The 18723-nt window shown below is 41.7% G+C and overlaps 1 protein-coding gene across 8 annotated transcripts; it reads left to right on the top strand.

Annotated features, from left to right (window-relative positions):
- Nucleotides 1-1042: 1042 nt before the first annotated feature.
- Nucleotides 1043-18564, top strand: smpd4 (sphingomyelin phosphodiesterase 4). Of its 8 annotated transcripts, none has more exons than XM_048258417.1 (20): nt 1043-1169; nt 2169-2239; nt 2372-2458; nt 3385-3521; nt 3632-3707; nt 3830-3938; nt 4102-4154; nt 4305-4453; nt 5706-5814; nt 5943-6014; nt 9751-9840; nt 11257-11405; nt 11808-11898; nt 12112-12209; nt 13402-13565; nt 15042-15244; nt 15520-15753; nt 16291-16422; nt 17357-17485; nt 17800-18564. In XM_048258417.1, exons 2-20 carry the CDS (start codon nt 2201-2203, stop codon nt 18109-18111), a joined length of 2433 nt encoding a protein of 810 aa, XP_048114374.1. In that variant the 5' UTR covers nt 1043-1169; nt 2169-2200; the 3' UTR covers nt 18112-18564. The 8 variants fall into 8 exon arrangements, with proteins under 8 accessions (XP_048114374.1, XP_048114373.1, XP_048114368.1 ...); XM_048258416.1 differs by having other exon boundaries at nt 1045-1169; nt 3830-3926; nt 5682-5814; XM_048258411.1 differs by having other exon boundaries at nt 1045-1169; nt 5682-5814.
- Nucleotides 18565-18723: the final 159 nt, after the last annotated feature.

Raw genomic sequence — 18723 nt, 5'->3', positions numbered from 1 at the left:
TTTGTTATGACAGCCATAATGTTTATGCCATTATGCCAATAGCCCTATCACTAAAAACTCATTCATCCTGATGCCGATAATGCGCAACAGACTAAGCCCCGACAACATCAGCTCTCAGGCATCATTTTAGTGCCCTGGTGAAGGAGACAGTGACGCACTGTTGAATGCCTAGGACATGACTGTAATAACATGCTGCCCTAAAGAATTGAAATTAGAATTATTAAAAAGTCATTGATTAATCATCCTGACATGTAGCCCACTCTAATTTCCCTGAGGAGTGGAGGAGTTCCAAGGGTATTTGAGAGGGATGAATGCACTTCAATTAAAAATGATGTAATGTGTTGTGTATAACATTGAGGCTTCTCTGAAGAGGACTTTATCAGTGTTCTCCTCATACAGTAAAGCTGGTCAGGGAGCAGAAAAGAAACATGCCAGTGGCAGGATACTCTTTCACAAACACCACAGAAAGTACACAGAGGCATCATACAATGTGGAGTATGACTATTTACTTTAACAACTTCCCTCATGAAGTGGATTTAGGTTCAAGGCTAGGCATCGGCCTACTGAGCCTGGTTAACACCAGCTTCTCTAATCTCAATTTGTGAACGGGTTCGTCTGGATTCTACTAGGCTAAGGCTACTTGTTGTTGGCTATAAAACAGAAAGATCGCCCATCATGATAAAGAAGTGTTTGATCAAGTAGCCTACAATCTCGATGAGGACCCAAAACGAAAAACTACTGCAGTAGGCGAAGTCAGGCTTGCAGTTTGCTTGTCTGACAATGCAGGGAGAGCAGCTCTGCCAGAGACATGACAATACTGCCACCCACTTACTTCAAATGGCGTTGCAGGTCAAACGGTGTATTGAGAGTTATTAGGGGGAAACACTAACTTAACAACGTGCATATATTTTTAACATTTCAAATACATATGTTAGGCCTACCTCTTCGCTGTCTTCGACCAAAGAAACACAAGACTAGCAAATTATGTTAATAAGGCTACTTGAATGGAACGTCGCTGTTTCAACATCGCTCATTTGCTGAAAGGAAATGACGTAATTTGTACAATTGCATGCTTTTTGGATGTAACCGCGGTTTGCTCAGGGTACACTGGTGATCTATTTTGAGATAAATGATCATCTAACCCATTCTTATATAAAGTAACCTTTGTGGTAAGACAGACAGCTACTATTAACACTACTTATTTATAAAATATACCTCTGCATTGTTGCAATTTCAGACTAGGCGTAACTTGCATGTGGATAACGTTGCAGGACCACCGAGATCCTTAAAATTACCTGACGTAGATCTAGCAGACTAGTAGTGCTAGTCAAGTAACGTTAACAGTGTAATTTGAAGAGGGCTAGCTACGTTCTACTGCTAGCATTGCCTGTTTTGGTCTGCTTGTAACGGTGTTGTGACTGGAAAGTGAGTTAGCTCGCTAGTTAGCCTAGCAAAACCAAGGCAAGTTCTGATGACATTATGGCATAGAACTAATTGCTAACGTAATAATTACTGTATGAACAAACCAAGTGTTGATGCTGTGACTAGCTAGCTAGCGAACGGTTTGTATACGTAAGTTAACATAAACGTGGTGTCTTCAACTTAGGGTTTTGAATCCGCTAATGTCACCGGTAACATGCACATTAGTCTGTCTGTACAGATTTTAGATAACTGCTAGCAGCTATAAAGGGATTGCTGGGGTCTAGCTAAATATAATTTGGAATCGACTTACGTTACCTATCACCAACAACTGAGTTGATATTAGCAAATACAAACTCAGACGTTAGGTTAACTATCGTAACGTTGTGTTAACGTCAGTTAGCTGATGTTAGCTGGGTTAAAGTTGATAGCTCTGTGTATTAGTTAGCCCACACGTTAGAGCGTATTAGTCTTATCAGTATTAACGTGTGTCTCTAGTATTTCTGTCAGTTCAGTTTATTTGGTCACTTTGTTTTTTAATCCGCTAACTAACGATGTGGCCATCAACCGTAACTTGCTAGCTAACTTAGCTCGTTAAACAATGTTATCAGTCATGTGCACTTCTTGTTTTATGTATTCTACCTTTGATTGCATTGTGCTGGCATCTGGCTGAATGGACCATTACACTTTGCACTACTGTTGTATTCATGCTAATAACTCTTTGAGATGTTGGCCCATTGCCCTTCTAGGTGTCCGAGAGTGTGTGGACATCTGCGATTCAATGGCGGGTCCAGTAATGCAACAGCCCAGTTACTTACTGGTATGTGTTGGGGTTTTTTCTCCCTTGACAAATTTGTCATGTCTTAAAAATATCAAGTTGGTTTATTCCTAGATGTTACTACCATGAGAAAACAGTGTTTTGATATTATTTGCATGGCCTCTGATTCCACAGGCCAATTTGAAAGCTGACTGGACCACAAAGCCTTTATTACAGCGTTGCCAAGAACTGGTGAAGGTGATAAATGATTACCCTGCAAAGGTGAGTAGTTTTTAAATAATCCTATGTTTTTAGCACCCTTGTCAAATACCGTATTCCTCTGTCTCAAATTTACACAACCTTCACCATAGTCATGGTCCAGGGATGTTGAATTGGGTGGCTAGCCAGTGGTTCCTTGTCACTATAAAACTTAGTCCTAGTTTTAAGTTTGTTGTGATGTCTTCCATGTTTCACCATTTTATAGTTTTCATTTTAAACATAAACATTTCATATCAGACTTTCAAACCCCCTTGACTTCTTACACAACTTCCATCTCCGGCTCTTAATAAAACACCCTGGCAGGTTCATCACTGGCAGATATATTAGTGATTTCAAGGAATGTCAATGTCTTCCATGTTTCACCACTTTATAGTTTTCATTTTAAACATAAAAATTTCATATCAGACTTTCAAACCCCCTTGACTTCTTACACAACTTCCATCTCCAGCTCTTAATAAAACACCCTGGCAGGTTCATCACTGGCAGATATATTAGTGATTTCAAGGAATGTCAATGTCACTTTGTTTCAACACATACCAGACAGTAACAGCTGAGAAGTTCGGCAGACGCCTGTGTGTGTTCATGCTTGGCTAAGCTGACTTAGTGCGGACTGACTGCTCTCCACGCTTTTGCTTTACTGTTGTGTCAACACCAGCCATTGTGTTGGTTACTTGCATTAGTAACATTAGATTGGTTATTGCAGAACCTAATCTAAGGTTCTATGATCTAGATCTCTTTTTTTTTTTTTTACAAAATGATGTTCTCCGTGTATGTGTTGACACAGTGAGACAGAGCTCATGGTGGTCTCGTTTTCTCCAAATCTGCTGGTTTTGAAGTATCATCATTGATGGGAGTCGGGTTTCTAGCTTGTCCTGACAACTACAACATTGTGGTTGCATGTTCACGGATATTTGTCTGGTGCCATCTAGGAGCTGCATCTCATCTTCCCATGGTTGGTGGAGAGCATCTTTGGCAGCTTAGATGGTGTCATTGCTGGCTGGAATCTGCGCTTTCTGCTGAGCCGCACCAATGAATATGGGATTATCATGGAATTTCTGGAACCCAAGTTTGTAATGATTTTTGTAATGATGAATAAAAGATTTTAGGAACCATTGGTTCCTAACTCATCCCATTTAGACTTAGATTATTTATATATCTCTGAATGTTAATTCACAGCGGCCCAATGATGAAACTGGTGTACAAACTGCAAGCAGAGGAGTACAAGTATGAAATGCCTATCAATTATCTGCCAGTAAGTTCTCGTGAAACGATTTTTACTATTTGTTTGTGTATTTACCAGATATAATTCTATAGGATTGTTGTCTGAATTAGTGCTGCCTTTGAGCTTCACTATGCCCATCTCCTCCCTTGCAGGGCCCTGTAAAAGCATCTATTCAAGAAGGCGTCCTCCCAGACAGCCCTCTCTTTCATAACAAGCTCCAGTTCCCCATGTCTGGCCTGCTGACACTCAGTATGTCTCTCAGTATCCTTAAAGCGTCCCAAACACTGAAATCAGAGTTTTAAGTCCCATAATCATTTTTGAATCTGTTTCACTGGAGTCTAGTTTATTTTTTAATGTGAACATGACATTTTATGCACATGTTGATAAAGCAGCTAGTCCATTGGATTTTCTTAACTTTCCCCAGATCCTTTTGAATACTACATGTTCAATTTTGCCTCAAGTTTACTTGCACCAAAGGTAAGAAGGCCAACATTTACACACACTCTTGCACTAAGCCAGTGCAATATTCAGGTCAATATTGTCTGTCTTGCTAAACTTTTCAAGCTGTCTGGCCCTCTTAAGATGGTTACTTGTTTTCACATGATTCTCATGTCCTCTCTATCACAGACGTATCTTTCAACGAATGGCACCCCCACAGACAATGCATACTTTGTGCTGGTGGACACCTACCTCAAATACTTCCTTCCCACAGAGGGCAATGTGCCACCATCACCGTTCTCAGATACAAGAGGCACTGTGTCGCCTCCTGCGCCAAGGTACCCTTTGGACATGGTCTTTATTACATCGCTATCCATCTTCCTGTTGTTTTCTTTAAAACAGGGTTCCCGCGGGGTCTTAAAAAGTCTAAACAAGTCTAGTATTCTGAACTTTAAATTTAAGGCCTTAAAACGCCTTAAAAACAGCCAGATTTTCATCCGAGGTCTTACATTTCATCAAGTCAGGTCTAAAAAGGGTTTTACCCTCGTTCATTTCCAGGAACACCTGCCGCAGAAAGTTATTACAAATGAGCAAAAAAGTATTTAGTCGTAGCCTACAAAGCGGAGCTCTTGAGTCTTTGCTAACCAGTAGAAGGCTGCCCTCAGAACGTTGGTTCGGTGTTGTAGTTCTTTCTGGGGGATGTTGGTGTTGGTACGTATGCGGTGGTAAAACTACAAATCCCTTGATAAATGCAATACCTGCCTGCGAAATACGTCTGCGTCTCCTCAGAGTTTGTTAAACTTTGGCTACGTGTGGAAAATGGGAAAGTGTACTTTCAACGAGACATGGCTAGATCACAGCGATTTCCGCTTTTGGTTACAATCGGTAGCCAGCTCCTGGTACGAGGCCCGCTGCAAACTTTGCAAAAAATATAAATACAAATATTCAATTAGGGACGACGTCCTCCTCAATGCCTGGTCCCTCCGGTCTCCAGCACAATATCATCGCACCTCCGTTGAACGAACTACTACACCAGTCATTTAATAGTGATCTCTTTTAAGTGATGTTTCCTGATCAGTAATCGTGAAGACGTCCTTCTCTGTTTTGTAATGCAAATAAATATGAGATTAAATCTATTGTATTTGAGGCCAAGTTTTTTTTAGCATATTTTCATTTTGGGCATTTTGCACGTGACACGGATGTTTTTCCTTGAGCATAGGTTACTACAAATGAGCAATGTCAAAATCAATTGGTTTGTAGACGTTGTTGGGTGTGGAAGGTTACTAATGTGATTGCTTTATCAGTAAATTCAATTAATGCTTTTTCAATGACTGAATTCATTGAAATGAAATTATTTTTTCAGAATTTCTTTGATTTTAATCTTTTTTTGGTAATGTGTCGTGTAGGTCTTAAATTTTAATCTTTATGGTCTTAAAATGTCTTAAAAAGGTCTTAAATTTGACTTACTGAAACCTGCAAGAACCCTGTTAAAATGATTCCTATCCCTATCCTATAGCCGAGTAATTTGTGTACAGTGTATTGAGAAGGATACCCCATAATCCTTAGGTCACCCAGTGTGCCATTTGTCGGATATGGGGCACACAGCACTAGCCTTCTGAAACGGCACATTTCCCATCAGCCTTCAGTCAATGCTGACCCTGCCGCCCAGGAAATATGGCGGTCAGAGACGCTTCTACAGGTGAGTTTCTTTCATGATCAGCAAGTTCCCTTGTGATGTTAATGGTTCCAATTCCAATTTATAAGTATATGCAGTTCACATAAAAAGTTCACGTGTGAGTGTGTTGTGGGTGGCTTTGTCATTTTCAGGTGTTTGTAGAGCTTTGGTTGCACCACTACTCTCTTGAAATGTATCAGAAGCTGCAGTCTCCACAGGTGAAGGTAAGAGCATGAAAAAATTATTCACCACCAGAACCTACCCCCTTGCCACCCTGCTGCATTACCCCCACTGCACGGCTGATCGGCTGAGCACTCCATAGACACACCCCTAGCCCCTTACTGCCCGAAGCTGTCCTTAAACCTCTGCACAAGCCTCCCGTCCAATCCAATACTGTGCCCTGCTGCTGACTAGCTGACACCCCACACACATCAAGCACACACACTTTCACCAAGTATGGAGTTCATAGAAACATACTTGTTATCCCATTTAAGCTTTAAGTATACTCCTGCGAACGCAGCCACATTTAGCACACAGTGTGCATCACTAGGGTGAGCTATGCAGCACCAAATGTTTTAAAGCAGTAGCTCAGGGTCAAGAGAGAACAAATGCAGTGTATGCTCTTTATGCATTTAGTGAACACTCTTCTCCTATGCCCATTTCCAGTAGTGCATTTGCTCTCTGCTGCTGGAGGCCTGCTGATGAAATGAGTGCTTTGTTTATTCCATGCCTCAGTGAATCATAGCTTATTAGATGTCCAGCAGTGGTAGTTTAAAGGAACACGCCAACTTTTTGGGGAAATTCTTATTCACCATCTACCCCAGAGTAAGATAAAGTGTACAAGCCCTGATCTTCTCTCTGTGTGCAGTGACTCAATCTGACACTCTTAAGGCCCATTCACACCAAGAACGATAACGATAAATAAATATTGTTCTCGTTAATATGAATGACGACGTTCACACATAAACTATAACGATAACAACATGAACAACGATATCGTTGTGGATCACTTTCAGAACGATTTTCAGAATGATAAAAAGCTAATAGCTAATCAGAACCCATCGAATTTTAACTGTCACATTCATTAACACAAGGAGAGTCATTGTTCAATGTGAACGCTTTTATTGTTATGGTTATAGTTATCGTTATCGGTGTGAATAGGCCTTTAGTCTAACATAGTTCACTTTGCATAGTTCACTGGAAGTGGATTGATCTAGTTAGCCTTTAGCACCGTTTTAGCTTAAGGCTGGCTATAGGCCAGCTGGTGTAACCCACTTCCATCACATTGATTAATCTGGTGGAATTGATTAGAGCCCTAGCATAATTTGGTGACACAAACGTACATGGAGGCTACATAACAGTGTTGTGCAAATGCAGACGTTTTGGAGTATACTTGAGCTGTTAGGGTTAGTGACCAGTGCCTTCTAACTGACACATACACATGCAGTACATATGCACTGACTTATGTCTCTTCTACAAACACACCTTTGTTTTCTGAGGAACACACACACACGCTGTGAACTGCACATGCAGCAAAGCCACTGTATGTGTGAAATGCACATAGTCTCCACTGATGTGCACCAAGTTGGCTTACACTCCATGAACTGTTGATTTTCTTTCTCCCTGTATTTGCACACTGCCTTCTTCTTGTATATATTCTGGATTACTTGCTCCATTTCTTCTTTTTGGTAAATGGGGTCATGTTAGAAAGGCGATGCTTCTATGAATCACATGATTCTAGACTTCATATCGGTGACATTCAAGCCAACTAGTCAAAACTAGAACACGGGAACTTGTTTGAAGATGTTTTGGAATCACACGACACAACTGGGCTTTGATTAGGAGAGTGGCTGTCTTTTTTTTTCTTTCTGTGATCTCGTTTGATTTTGGAATCTATGGCCAAAGTGCAGAGTGAAGGGACTTCACCAATTTGGCATGTGAATTTGCTAGTAATGCTGTGGCTCGTTGTCTCCATCTCTCTCTCTCTCTCTTGTCCATCTTCTGGTCGGTCTGTCGCTTGGTGTGTGTGTCTCTCTCTCATCCTGCTCTCTGATCATGCATGCTGTGCCTGCGTGGCTCCACGTTCTGCTTTGTGTCTGCTCTGCTGTGGTCCCCTGCTTGAGGAAGGTTCTCCTCTGGCTCTCTCTGGTTCTGCAGCTTACAAGCTCCTGCCGTTTTTGACCACCCCATTCCTGCTTTGGTTCATCATGACTTGTCCAGCACCCTCTTCAACAAGTACTAGTCCTAGCTTCTTGCTTGTCTTCTGCTGCTCCCTAAGTGAATATGACAAACTATGTCATGATCTCCATTGAGCATCTTGAAGATGTGATGTGTTGCCATGGAGACTGTGAGATGCAGTAACCCCCTTTTTGATATGTAGCACATCTACCTCTGATTAAGTAGGTCTGTGACACACATTTTTCGGGGTTGGGCCTAATTAACTGGTTATTGGTTCATATTGAACTTTAGAACAGCTAAGCTTCAACATTAGGATGGTAATTTCACAAAAGCTACAACAGATTGCCCCACGGCATCAGAATATTTGGATGTTCAGCACTCATAACCAAATTTGTGACCCAATCAGACAAAATGAGTCACAAGTAGCACATTCTGATTTTGAGATACAGGCCCAAAATGAATTTCCCTGTTTCATAGTCAAGACAAGCATAGTTATCTAAGATTCATGTGAAACTATGATGACTAGAATGATTATCCATAATATTACTTGAGAGTAGGAGAGCATAGTGAGGCACAGCAGAAACTGCAATGTTCTATAGTTTATTTACAGCAGAATGCGATTGACTGGCAGATGATGGGACAGAGTTGCCCAAACATTGCCTGTCAGTACTTTGGCAACCAGAGTGTAAAATTCCCAGTTTAGAAGACTGTCTATTTTTGAACGTACGCACCGCATCTGGTGTAGCTACTTCCATTGATTATAGTGGAAGCTAATTGTTGCAGCAGACACAACCCGACGGAACGCTTCAGTTACGCACCTGATGTAGCTTAAGGCTTTGATTATAGCAAAAATCATCATTTGGTCAAAATTGTAATCACAATTACAGATCGCCTCGATTGACAGTGATGATGGCAAAATAGCAAGCAGAGAATGCACTAGTTACAATTTCGGCATGGTTCATGATGCTACCGACTGCAGGAGCACGCACGCACACACACACGGATCCCACAACCGATTGAGTGGCCTGTGCACAGAGGGGAGGGGCATGTCGAGTGCGGGGCTTAAAGAAGTGGCGTTAATCAAGGCTCTGTATGAGTTGAAATTGTATGTATTTCCAAAAATCCCTTTTTCTTCATGGAATGTGGCAAAATAATTGTTTTTTTTTATCGATTATACTATTTTTGTGATAGTTTGGAGCCAAAATTGATAGATTAGGTTAGATAGAATAGATTAATTGCACAGCCCTAGTGTAGCTTCCCTGTTAGAGACTTTCGTAACTACAAAATACAGTAATGCCAGCGGACAGCAGCCGTGGACACTAGTGTTAGCATTCATTTATTGCAGTGCTTTAGTCACAAAGTTAATTGAGCAGGATATTTCTGCCTAGTCTTATTAGTATTGATCAAAGTACTCTTATCAAGTCCCACTTATAGATGGGGGGAAGGCTTACTGCATCACACAACAGCTCCCATGCATTTTGTGTGGTCAGGATTGTATTTGTGTGTGTTGTGTGCTAACTTTTTTTTTGTCCGAGTTCTGAATGTTTCTTTTCTCTTTTCTTTTTGTGGATTTGCACTCTTATTATCGATCTATCCTTATTTTCCTTTTCTATTCTCATGTTCATCCTCCTCCTCTTCCCCCCACACCCTTCTTCTCTCTTCCTCTTTTCCTCCTTCCCCCTCCTCTTCCTCCATGTGTCCCCACTTCCTTACCTCTGTCCCCACCCTCCTGTGTGTTGTTGTCCTCTTCGTCGTCTTATTGTGATGGGCGTGCCCCTTCAGTTGGCGTTGCTGCAGTATCGCCTCAGTATGTCCAGCATGCTGTGCCAACCCCCTGCCCCGCCAGGCCCTGGGAGCCGCCACACCTACCAAGTACTTTAACCTTTTCATCCCTCTCCACATTTCTGCCATTGAGCGGTTCGGGAGGAGTGCTATGTTTACAACACCGCCAGTGTCGCATGGGGAATATAGGTTTTTGCGTTTGAGCCTAGAGGGTAAATTGGTTTTGGAGATTGTTTGAGTTGCCAAGGTGTGTTTCTGTTGCCAAGAAGTTACTGTTCTTTTAAGACACTCTTTCTTTTCATTCTCTTTGAAAACATGTTTTTTTTCTGAGAGAGATGAGAGCAGATTTTTTCTTTTGCCCATTATTTTCTTTCATTTCCTTTTTTTTTTTTTTTTTTTTTAAAGTGCCACAAAATTGCCAATTATGAAGCCCTTTTCTGCCCATCAATTGAGGTTCTTATGTCAGCTTGTTATTAGCCAGTCCCAAGTTCAATAAGTTTGAAGTTGTTTTTTTTGTGATGTAAAAAGGGCAAGCACGCTGGTAAGATGAAGCTTATGGATCCAGTTTAATGTACACTGGTGCCCAAGACTCAAGTGATGCTGTGCTCTGAAATTATGCATCTTCAGCATATTATCCAGCTCAAGTGCTACTGATGAACTTGCTCACTAAAGCCCTGTTCAGACTGCAAGCGCCTATCAACAAGTGGCCATGCTAATTTTAATAATGTAATTCAGCGACTTCAGGCAAAATGATCACTAGGGGCGAAAAAAGTTGTGCAACAAAGACAACTTTTGAAGTTCAACTTTTGAGGCGATGTGTGAATCACTATAAACAGGGCTTAGGGGTGTGAATACTGTCAGTAAGTGCTGTCAATTTGGATTTTGCTAATTCTTGTAGTTAGCTGTTCTTGTAAGTGATGCTGATATGATGGTTGTTGGTTTACATTTTTCAACATTGGTGAGAAATGTTTTAGTTTGTATGTGCAATTTCTTCATATAAACACTGAACACACAACACATGAAGTTAGGATTGTGCACTGCTTTGGCAATGTGCAGACATCACCCAGGTTAAATCCTCTCAGCAGTGAACATCAAAAATATAAAAGCTTATGTATTACACTTGTGCTCCTGTAGAAATGAGTCTTGGGGCCTGTCCCATTTCTCCCCCCTTAAAACTTCCACTTGGTTTTGATTGCCCTCGACAGTAAAGTCCCCTCGACGAGGGAAGTGGGGGTGAAGATCTTTCCCTATGAAAAATTTGTCTTGCTCGCTGAGCTTGCACGGTATCCTGGGTAATTTCATCTCAGTCTTCGTTTTAAGCCTGCATCGGCCCTGGCTATATTCTGAGGGTTGATTTTAAGGGGAAAATAGCAGTCCCCCTTGCTCGCTAAAGTAATGGGACACCCTACCCCTACATGTGCACGCGCAAAAACGAGGGTTAGGGCAAAAATCTAGGGGACGGGGAGGTATTGGGATGGGCCCTCATGTGCATGTGTGTGGATGCAGGAGCCCTTCAGCCCCACGGAGGAGCACGTGCTGGTGGTGCGGCTGCTGGTCAAACACCTCCACGCCTTTTCCAACAGCCTGAAGCCTGAGCAGATCTCCTCCTCCCCTTCCACTCACTCCCACGCCAGCCCTCTGGAGGAGTTCAAGAGGTGAGCAGCGCAGCAATCAAACAATGTCTTATTTACTTATTTACTTACTTTTTTGTTTACTTGAATGTTATGTTTGTCTGTGGACTTAAAATTGGTCAAATATGTCTTGTCTTCACCGTGGGATAGTGAGAAACGTAATTTCGATCTCTTTGTATGTCTGGAACATGTGAAGAAATTGACAATAAAGCTGACTTTGACTTTGACTTTGACTTTGACTTTGAGCACTCCCACAGGATTTACTTCTAATTCAGCAGCGTAGCGTCATCTTGTCTGTTATTACTTTTTGGCTTACTTTTAACCATCATAAAGTTTTTAACAATGTCCCCTTGATTCTGTTATGGTTGTCCACTGTCAATGGTGTTCTCAAATATTCAACACAACATTCACCACATTCATTACCAGGGTGGTGGTCCAGCGGTTTGTCCAGCAGAAGCTGTACATCTTTCTTCAGCACTGCTTTGGCCATTGGCCTTTGGATGCCTCCTTCAGAGCGGTTTGTCATCCCTCTTCCTCATGCTGATCATTCAGTGTATTGTTTGATCATGTGATGGGTTTTTTTTTTATGTTCAAATTGAAAAGCTTAGGGAAGGGCTAATTCCATATTTGTGAGGCATATGATTTGTTAATTGGGGTGTACAGTGAATAAGAAATGTATGTAGGAAACGTTAAGTACTGTATTTCACACTTTCACTCATTGTTTGTGAAGGTATTAGAGACGTGGCTGAGCTACATCCAGCCCTGGAGATACACAGGAGAGAAGAACCAGCCAGCGGATGGGCAGATCAGAAGTGTTCCAGACAAGTGGTACTTCAACTAGCTTGGCACCCCTATATTATTGTAGATATACAGTAGCTTTCAAAAGTATTCAACCTCCCCTGAAAGTCATCACCACCACCATTACAAAAGATACTTACATATATATTACACATATATTGTGATCACAAACACCATTGGAACCATAAGTAAAATGTGGCATCACACAACCTCAGATGCTTTGTGTTAAAGGTTGTCCTCAAACCCAGCTTATGGGGAAGATCTTAACAGGGAAAGTCCAAGGCTGTTCAGCCTGGGCTCTATTTTTAGATTTTTTCCATTTTCACCAGTCATAAATAGACAAATTGAGTCAAGTGTTGAGTTAGAACACGTTCAAAAGCTATATAATGGAAGCCTACTTAGCATGAGGGAAATATCGAAGTAAACTGCTTATTTTTGCCACTGACTAGACTCATGGCTTTTTTGTCAAAAAGTGTACTGAGGTGTCATTCTATAAAGTCTCTACACTTACAGAGGTAAACAGAAACTGAAAGCTTCTCCATTTTACCAAGGCACTTTAATAACATTTTTAGCCGAGTCATTGTTGAAACCAAGTGGTTTACTTGTTTCACTCTTATAAATTCCCTTATGATTAGACATTGATGATAAGGTTTAATCAAACAATGGGTGAAATTCCCCAGAAAACCAATATAACAAAAGTGACCAGGAGAAAAATGTTTGGACTATGGACTTGTCCATCTGCTACTCCCTCCTGCTGGTGCCCTAGTGCACCGTTTCTCAAACTATGGGCTGAGGACGAGGAGACTGCTGGTCCGTGGAGTCAAATTATGCCCAGTGCTTCTGTCACTTGTCTGATACTTTGCTGTACACTTTATCGTGGAACCACGGACTGACAGGAAAAGAAAGCAAACGTTTCTACAATCAGGAAATTGTTGCTAATTTTGTGTTATCAAACATAAAGAGACATAAAATTCTGAATTTCGTTGTGGGTTGTTGGCCCTATGACCCCAAAGTCTGTCATGACCAGGCCTCCGGTCAAAGAAGTCTGAAAAAGGCTGCCGTAGTGTTTGTTACCGGTTGGGCATTTTTGTTCTTCAGTGTCTCAAATGTGTGAAGTCAGTGTATCGAGGTCAAGGTGAAAGCTAGCTGCCAGATTAGCATCTACTGTCATGTAACTCTCAGTAAGGCATGTAATCACCTCACCTGTCTCTCTCCTTGGCAGGGCTTCCTTCGTGCAAGAGAATCTGCTGATGTACACCAAGCTCTTCCAGGGCTTTCTGAACCGAGCAGTACGTACAGACCTGGTCATCCCCAAGAATGCTCAGATGGTCTTCAGGGTGGCCAAAGTTTTCTCTCAGCCAAACTTGGCAGACATGATCCAAAAAGGTCTGTAAAGATTCATTACGAAATATCACATCAAAGTGTTTTTAAATTGTGTCAGTTACTTTAGACTGACCCTAAACCAGAATCTGCAATCAAACATGAGATGCAACAGTATGTGACATGTAAAAGGCAAATCTAAGCAAGCCACTGGGATGTGAGGCTTATAAGATGCACAGTTCCCACAGCATGTGTTATCATCCAGGCAATCTGTAGCCTTACCCCCTCAGTTGATTTTTTGGAAGAAAAAAACAAATAGTTTTCCTGCATGTACACAGATAAAGCTGCGTTTTTTTTAGGCCTTGTTCTCTGACTGGTACAAACAGACTGTTCTTCTCATCTGTCAGGGTGTCCGCGGGGTTTTAAAAAGTGATAAATCAAAATGGTCAAATTTAAGGCCATTAAAAGTGTTAAATGTGGTCTCAGAGGTATTATTTTTTTCCAAATTAGGTATTATTTTTTCAGACTATCAGGTGTCCTATTCTGATTGAAATTCTATCTGCTTAAGTTCGCGTTAGTTCGTTTAAATATGGGCTTTAGCATATCTGGGCACATAATCAAAGATCTTTCGTCTCCGTCTCAACTTATGTTTGATGCTGACGTCATTTGGTCTTGTTGTCTTGATGTCTTTTTTGTTTTGTTGTTTTGATGGTTTGTTTTGTCTTGTTTTCTTGTCTTTTGTCTTCTTGTTTTTTAAATCTATTTATTCTGTCTTCTCTGCTATGGACATTGTACTAGTGTCTGTGATAAATAAAGAATTGAATATAATCGGCATCATCTCAGAATACTGCCCGCTCAACAGAAGTGGCTGGCTTACGTTTTATTTTAGACTTGCTTCTATATCTTCAATGACTGGACAACCATTGTCGTCTTCATGGGCAAATGCAAGTTTTCTAAGAGCTGGGTGAACGATGTAGCGTTTAAGGACTGGCTCAGGCCTGTAGTAGGGAATAAAAGGCAGGCTTATTGTTTGGTGTGTAAAAAAAAAACATCAATGTCAACTGGATGGGAGCGAATACACTTCGGGTCGCATATGCAATCCACTAAACATAAAAATGGAATGCGTGCTCGGAGAGAGCAGTTAATTCTAGGCTACCACTCTCGGCTGTCTGTGCGGCTGCACCTCCACCACCGCAAATTAGTGCCACAGTAGGCCTACTAGCCAACGCTACGGCTCCAGCAACGTCTGACCTCCGGGTGGCCATGGGCGCCACACCAACACTGCGCGTGGAGGCTCTGGTGTCTGAACACTGCAGTTAAACACCACTCATTGAACTCCAATGAAGGAATTTCAGAGCTGTTTAAAGAAATGTTTTTTGTATGTTATATATGTCAGAATCTGTGTAAATAATAGAAAGATCGCTGATTAACACTTGCAATCTAGTGTCGTGATGATTTAAAAAAAAATTCTGAAGGTATTAAAAAGTAGTACATTTAAATGTTAATTTGCTGTATATACCCTGTCTGTTCTTCTCCCTTCAGCTGAGCAGCTGTTCCTGGAGCCAGAGCTGCTCCACCACCGGCAACACCGGGTCTTCCTCACGCCGTCGCACGGTGGCAGCTTCCTGTCGTCCCGCCAGCCCGTCACCACCGACGCCGTCTTCAAGGTGAAGAGCCACGTGTACAGCCTGGAGGGCCAGGACTGCCAGTACAAGCAGATGTTTGGCAACGAGTTACGGGGCACGGTGAGTGAAGAGTGTCAGAGATGATGTGCCATTTGCTGGCAGCTTCAGACATATCAGTTGGAAGGCTCTCATTGAAGCCATTAGATTCTAAATTTTTGAAGTTGGTATGAGTTTCTTCTGTGAAATAAGATACTAGGACATAGATGGATAATATATATATGGACGTTTTGAATTTCAAAGGGAATGGTGTGACTATGACAAAAGACCACACTCTGAACACAAAGACTTCTTGTCCTGAGCCTCATAGTCATTTTATTTTTTCATACCTGCGTCAGGTGCTTAAGCTGGTCCAGATCATCGCTCAAGCTCGGCAAACGGCCAAGAGAATATCAGATCACTCAGCTGAGGTGGCTGCCAACAACTCGTTCATGTCCTGGTTTGGCATGGGCTCATCTGAGCTCAACAACTCGCTTGGTGGGAGCGCGTTGGATGACATGGGTGGCGAGTGCGTCAAGAAGACCCATGAATTCCTGGACAAGGCACTGGACTCCCTGTGCCAAATCTTCAGAGTAAGTCAGTGTAATAACTGCTATACGTTTGTTTGTTGTTGTCCTCCAGTTCTTACAGAGCATAGGTAGAGACCATTCAAATGGTGTGTGTGTGTCCCCACCCACCCCCGCTTATTCATGTAGCGCCAATTACAATTCCCGGTGCTTTACAAAGCCTTAACCCCCTTAAGCGAACATGACTGGGAGCTAGGAAAAAGTCCCTTTCATGAAGATGTTAATGATTCCATTCGTTTTTATACTTGTCAATTGGCTAGCACACAATATGCATTTAAGATGTATCATAATTAGAGTAGAAAGCGTGCATAACTCTTACATGGGAATGGACAGCTGTAAGCAAATAGTCTCTGTAAGTGGATGAGGTGGAAAGACTATGAGCATCCCATAATGGGTGATGGTCTGAGGAAGAAAAGGGACAAAGAGGATCCATTATATGCGTAGATGTACAGTAATCATGGTGTGTGTTATATTGAATATCATTCTGAAGGGTTGTTGATGAGATGCATGTTCACATGAATGATGTAGTGTTTCATCTTGTAGCTGAATGCCGGGCAGCTGACGCAGGTAATGGCCAATGTGGCTTCAACAGAAGATGACATGGGGTCAAAACAGATACCTGACTGCATTCTAGGAGAGAATGGACCCATACTGACAGACACTGGCAGGATGCAGGTGAGCCATTAAATAAAGATTATTACACGGCTCTTCAGAGTGCTGCAGAAAGTTCCATTCACATGAAAGGCCCGAACATTGGGAAGGCCCAATGTTAAATCTACATAAATCACCGGCAAAGTATATAATCACCGCTGTCAATGGCAACGGGTTGATTAACGTCTTTCATATCCCTCCGCAAGACGTCTGTTCGCTTATTGCAATGGAATTTCATTGAAAGGGAAAGTAAGCTAGTAAGACGTTGCCACGCAACACCTGAAACTGAATCTGTGTGGCGAACTATTTATTTTGTCAGCAGAAGACACGAAACGGTAGCAAAATAATTTTAAAGACCCAATCATTGTGTTAGGTTTCTTTTCTCGTTTTGACAAGTAGCCGTGTAATAAGCGGGATAATGTATTGTCCGCCGGAAATTATCAGAAAATAAGTCCCTTCAGGTCGAAGCAAAACTGTTCTGTTCTCCCTGTCGGGACTTATTTTCTGATAATTACCGGCAGACAATACATTATCCCTTACTTATCCCCCCTCTTCACTACACACATTTCTGCTCCCTTTTAAAGTTGTTTTCACTGCTATATCACACTAGAATAGATGATCATCTGTCCTGCCTGCCACATCACATTGGCATTTATGGCATCATATTAATCACACCCAATGTATTTCTTCTGATTCAGTGCCTGTTTTACATAATTTTTAATGTATTATAATTCTAAGAGGCTTAAGTGCTATTATATTATTAAAATATTTAGCTTTATTTAATAATTGGCCTCATGCATACTGTAAGAAATATAACCATGTTGAACCTTACACCTTACCTTGCCTCTTGAATTGTTAGTTTTCTTTTAACAGAAAACTTGTCATGACTCGACATACAATTTTGTGGGCAGGAATATTTTGTTTGTACAGTGATTCTAACCCCCATTCTCTGTCACAGATAATCAACGGTCTCCGCAGATTTGACATTGAATACCATGGGGATCCAGAACTTCAGCCAATCAGGAGCTTTGAAAATGCCTTTCTTGTACGCGTCCTCTACCAGGTGTCCTCTTTTATAAACAATAGGGTAGGTATTCCACTGGATATATTGTGTCAAGGTCATGGAATGTGTTGAAACTGATAGGTTCTAGTTTTGTGTGATAGCTGAACAATATTTCCCGCTCACCCTAAAGGCCATGTGTGTCTGTCTGCAGTGTTTTATTGCTGAATTAGATGAACTGGATATCATATGTTTATCAAAAGCTGCCAGAGTTTATGTTTAATACATACAGAGACTTGAGCTCACTCTCTTGTGGAAAGTGATTTGATGATCATTTGAAAGGAATAGAACCGAAATTGGATGTAGTTTTAACTTTTGTCCACATTCTTTATGAACTGCAGTTTGGCGACCACATGGCAGCGTTGTGCTCGCGGCCCGATTTCCTGGGCTGTGTCGGACGTCACTACCTGACCAGCGCCCCAGTCTCACACCGCAGCCCAACAACGCGGCGTAGCCTGGAGCGCCACACGCGGCCGCGGCTCAGCTTGCGCAGACTGGGCAGCTACCGCACACTGCTCTCGGCCCTGCTCCTCTATCTGCTGGCTGCCCTGTTCGCCTTCGGCCCACTCTCCAGCACAGCCCTCATCCTCGTGGTTGGCCTGATCTATGAACTGCTCACTCATCTGCTGGGGCAGAAACTGAAGTCCCAATAAACGGCAAAGTGTTTTTTTGTATGTAAATAGAGTTTGAGACATTAACTGGACTGCCATACACTGCACTACCGTGAGTGTCAGGGTCTAGACCAGTATGAGAATCTAGAGTTGTAATTTATTGGGCTGGGATTTAGATCTACCAGAGGGATAATGTGAGATGTACCGAAACTTTGGTCTTGTACAGTTTATTTTAGTTAAAAGGAAAGTCAGTGAAGGCCTTTATAAACCACCTCTTATAATAAAACCAAATAAGTAGTTCTGGTCAGTTAGTTTTTTAATCAAGTAAAGAGTGTAAATCAGTTTTGCACAAAGGAGCTCATGGCTAATTGATGTAAATGTAAGTCCCAGTATCAGTTCTAGTTGCATTTGTTGCTATATTCTGAAGCCTTGATGTTGACTGCCAAAATTTGCACTCTTGATTTTTATAAACAAAGTGAAAGAACGTTTTGTGAATGTTTGTTTGTTTTTGTGAGTGTTTGTTAAAACAAAAGAATTGTGGCACTCCTGCCTCACTTGTGTAGCACCCTGTAGTTTTATGGAAATCTGGAACTTAAATGACCCAGGGGAGCGTTCCCTTTTTCTTTTGTTTTTGTGTGTTGAGTGAGGTACCAA

The sequence above is a fragment of the Alosa alosa genome, chromosome 12 (assembly GCF_017589495.1).
Source record: "Alosa alosa isolate M-15738 ecotype Scorff River chromosome 12, AALO_Geno_1.1, whole genome shotgun sequence".
Classification (NCBI taxonomy): Eukaryota; Metazoa; Chordata; class Actinopteri; order Clupeiformes; family Clupeidae; genus Alosa; species Alosa alosa.
Note: the sequence above shows the minus strand (reverse complement) of the source record. Positions and strands in the feature narration are given on the sequence as shown.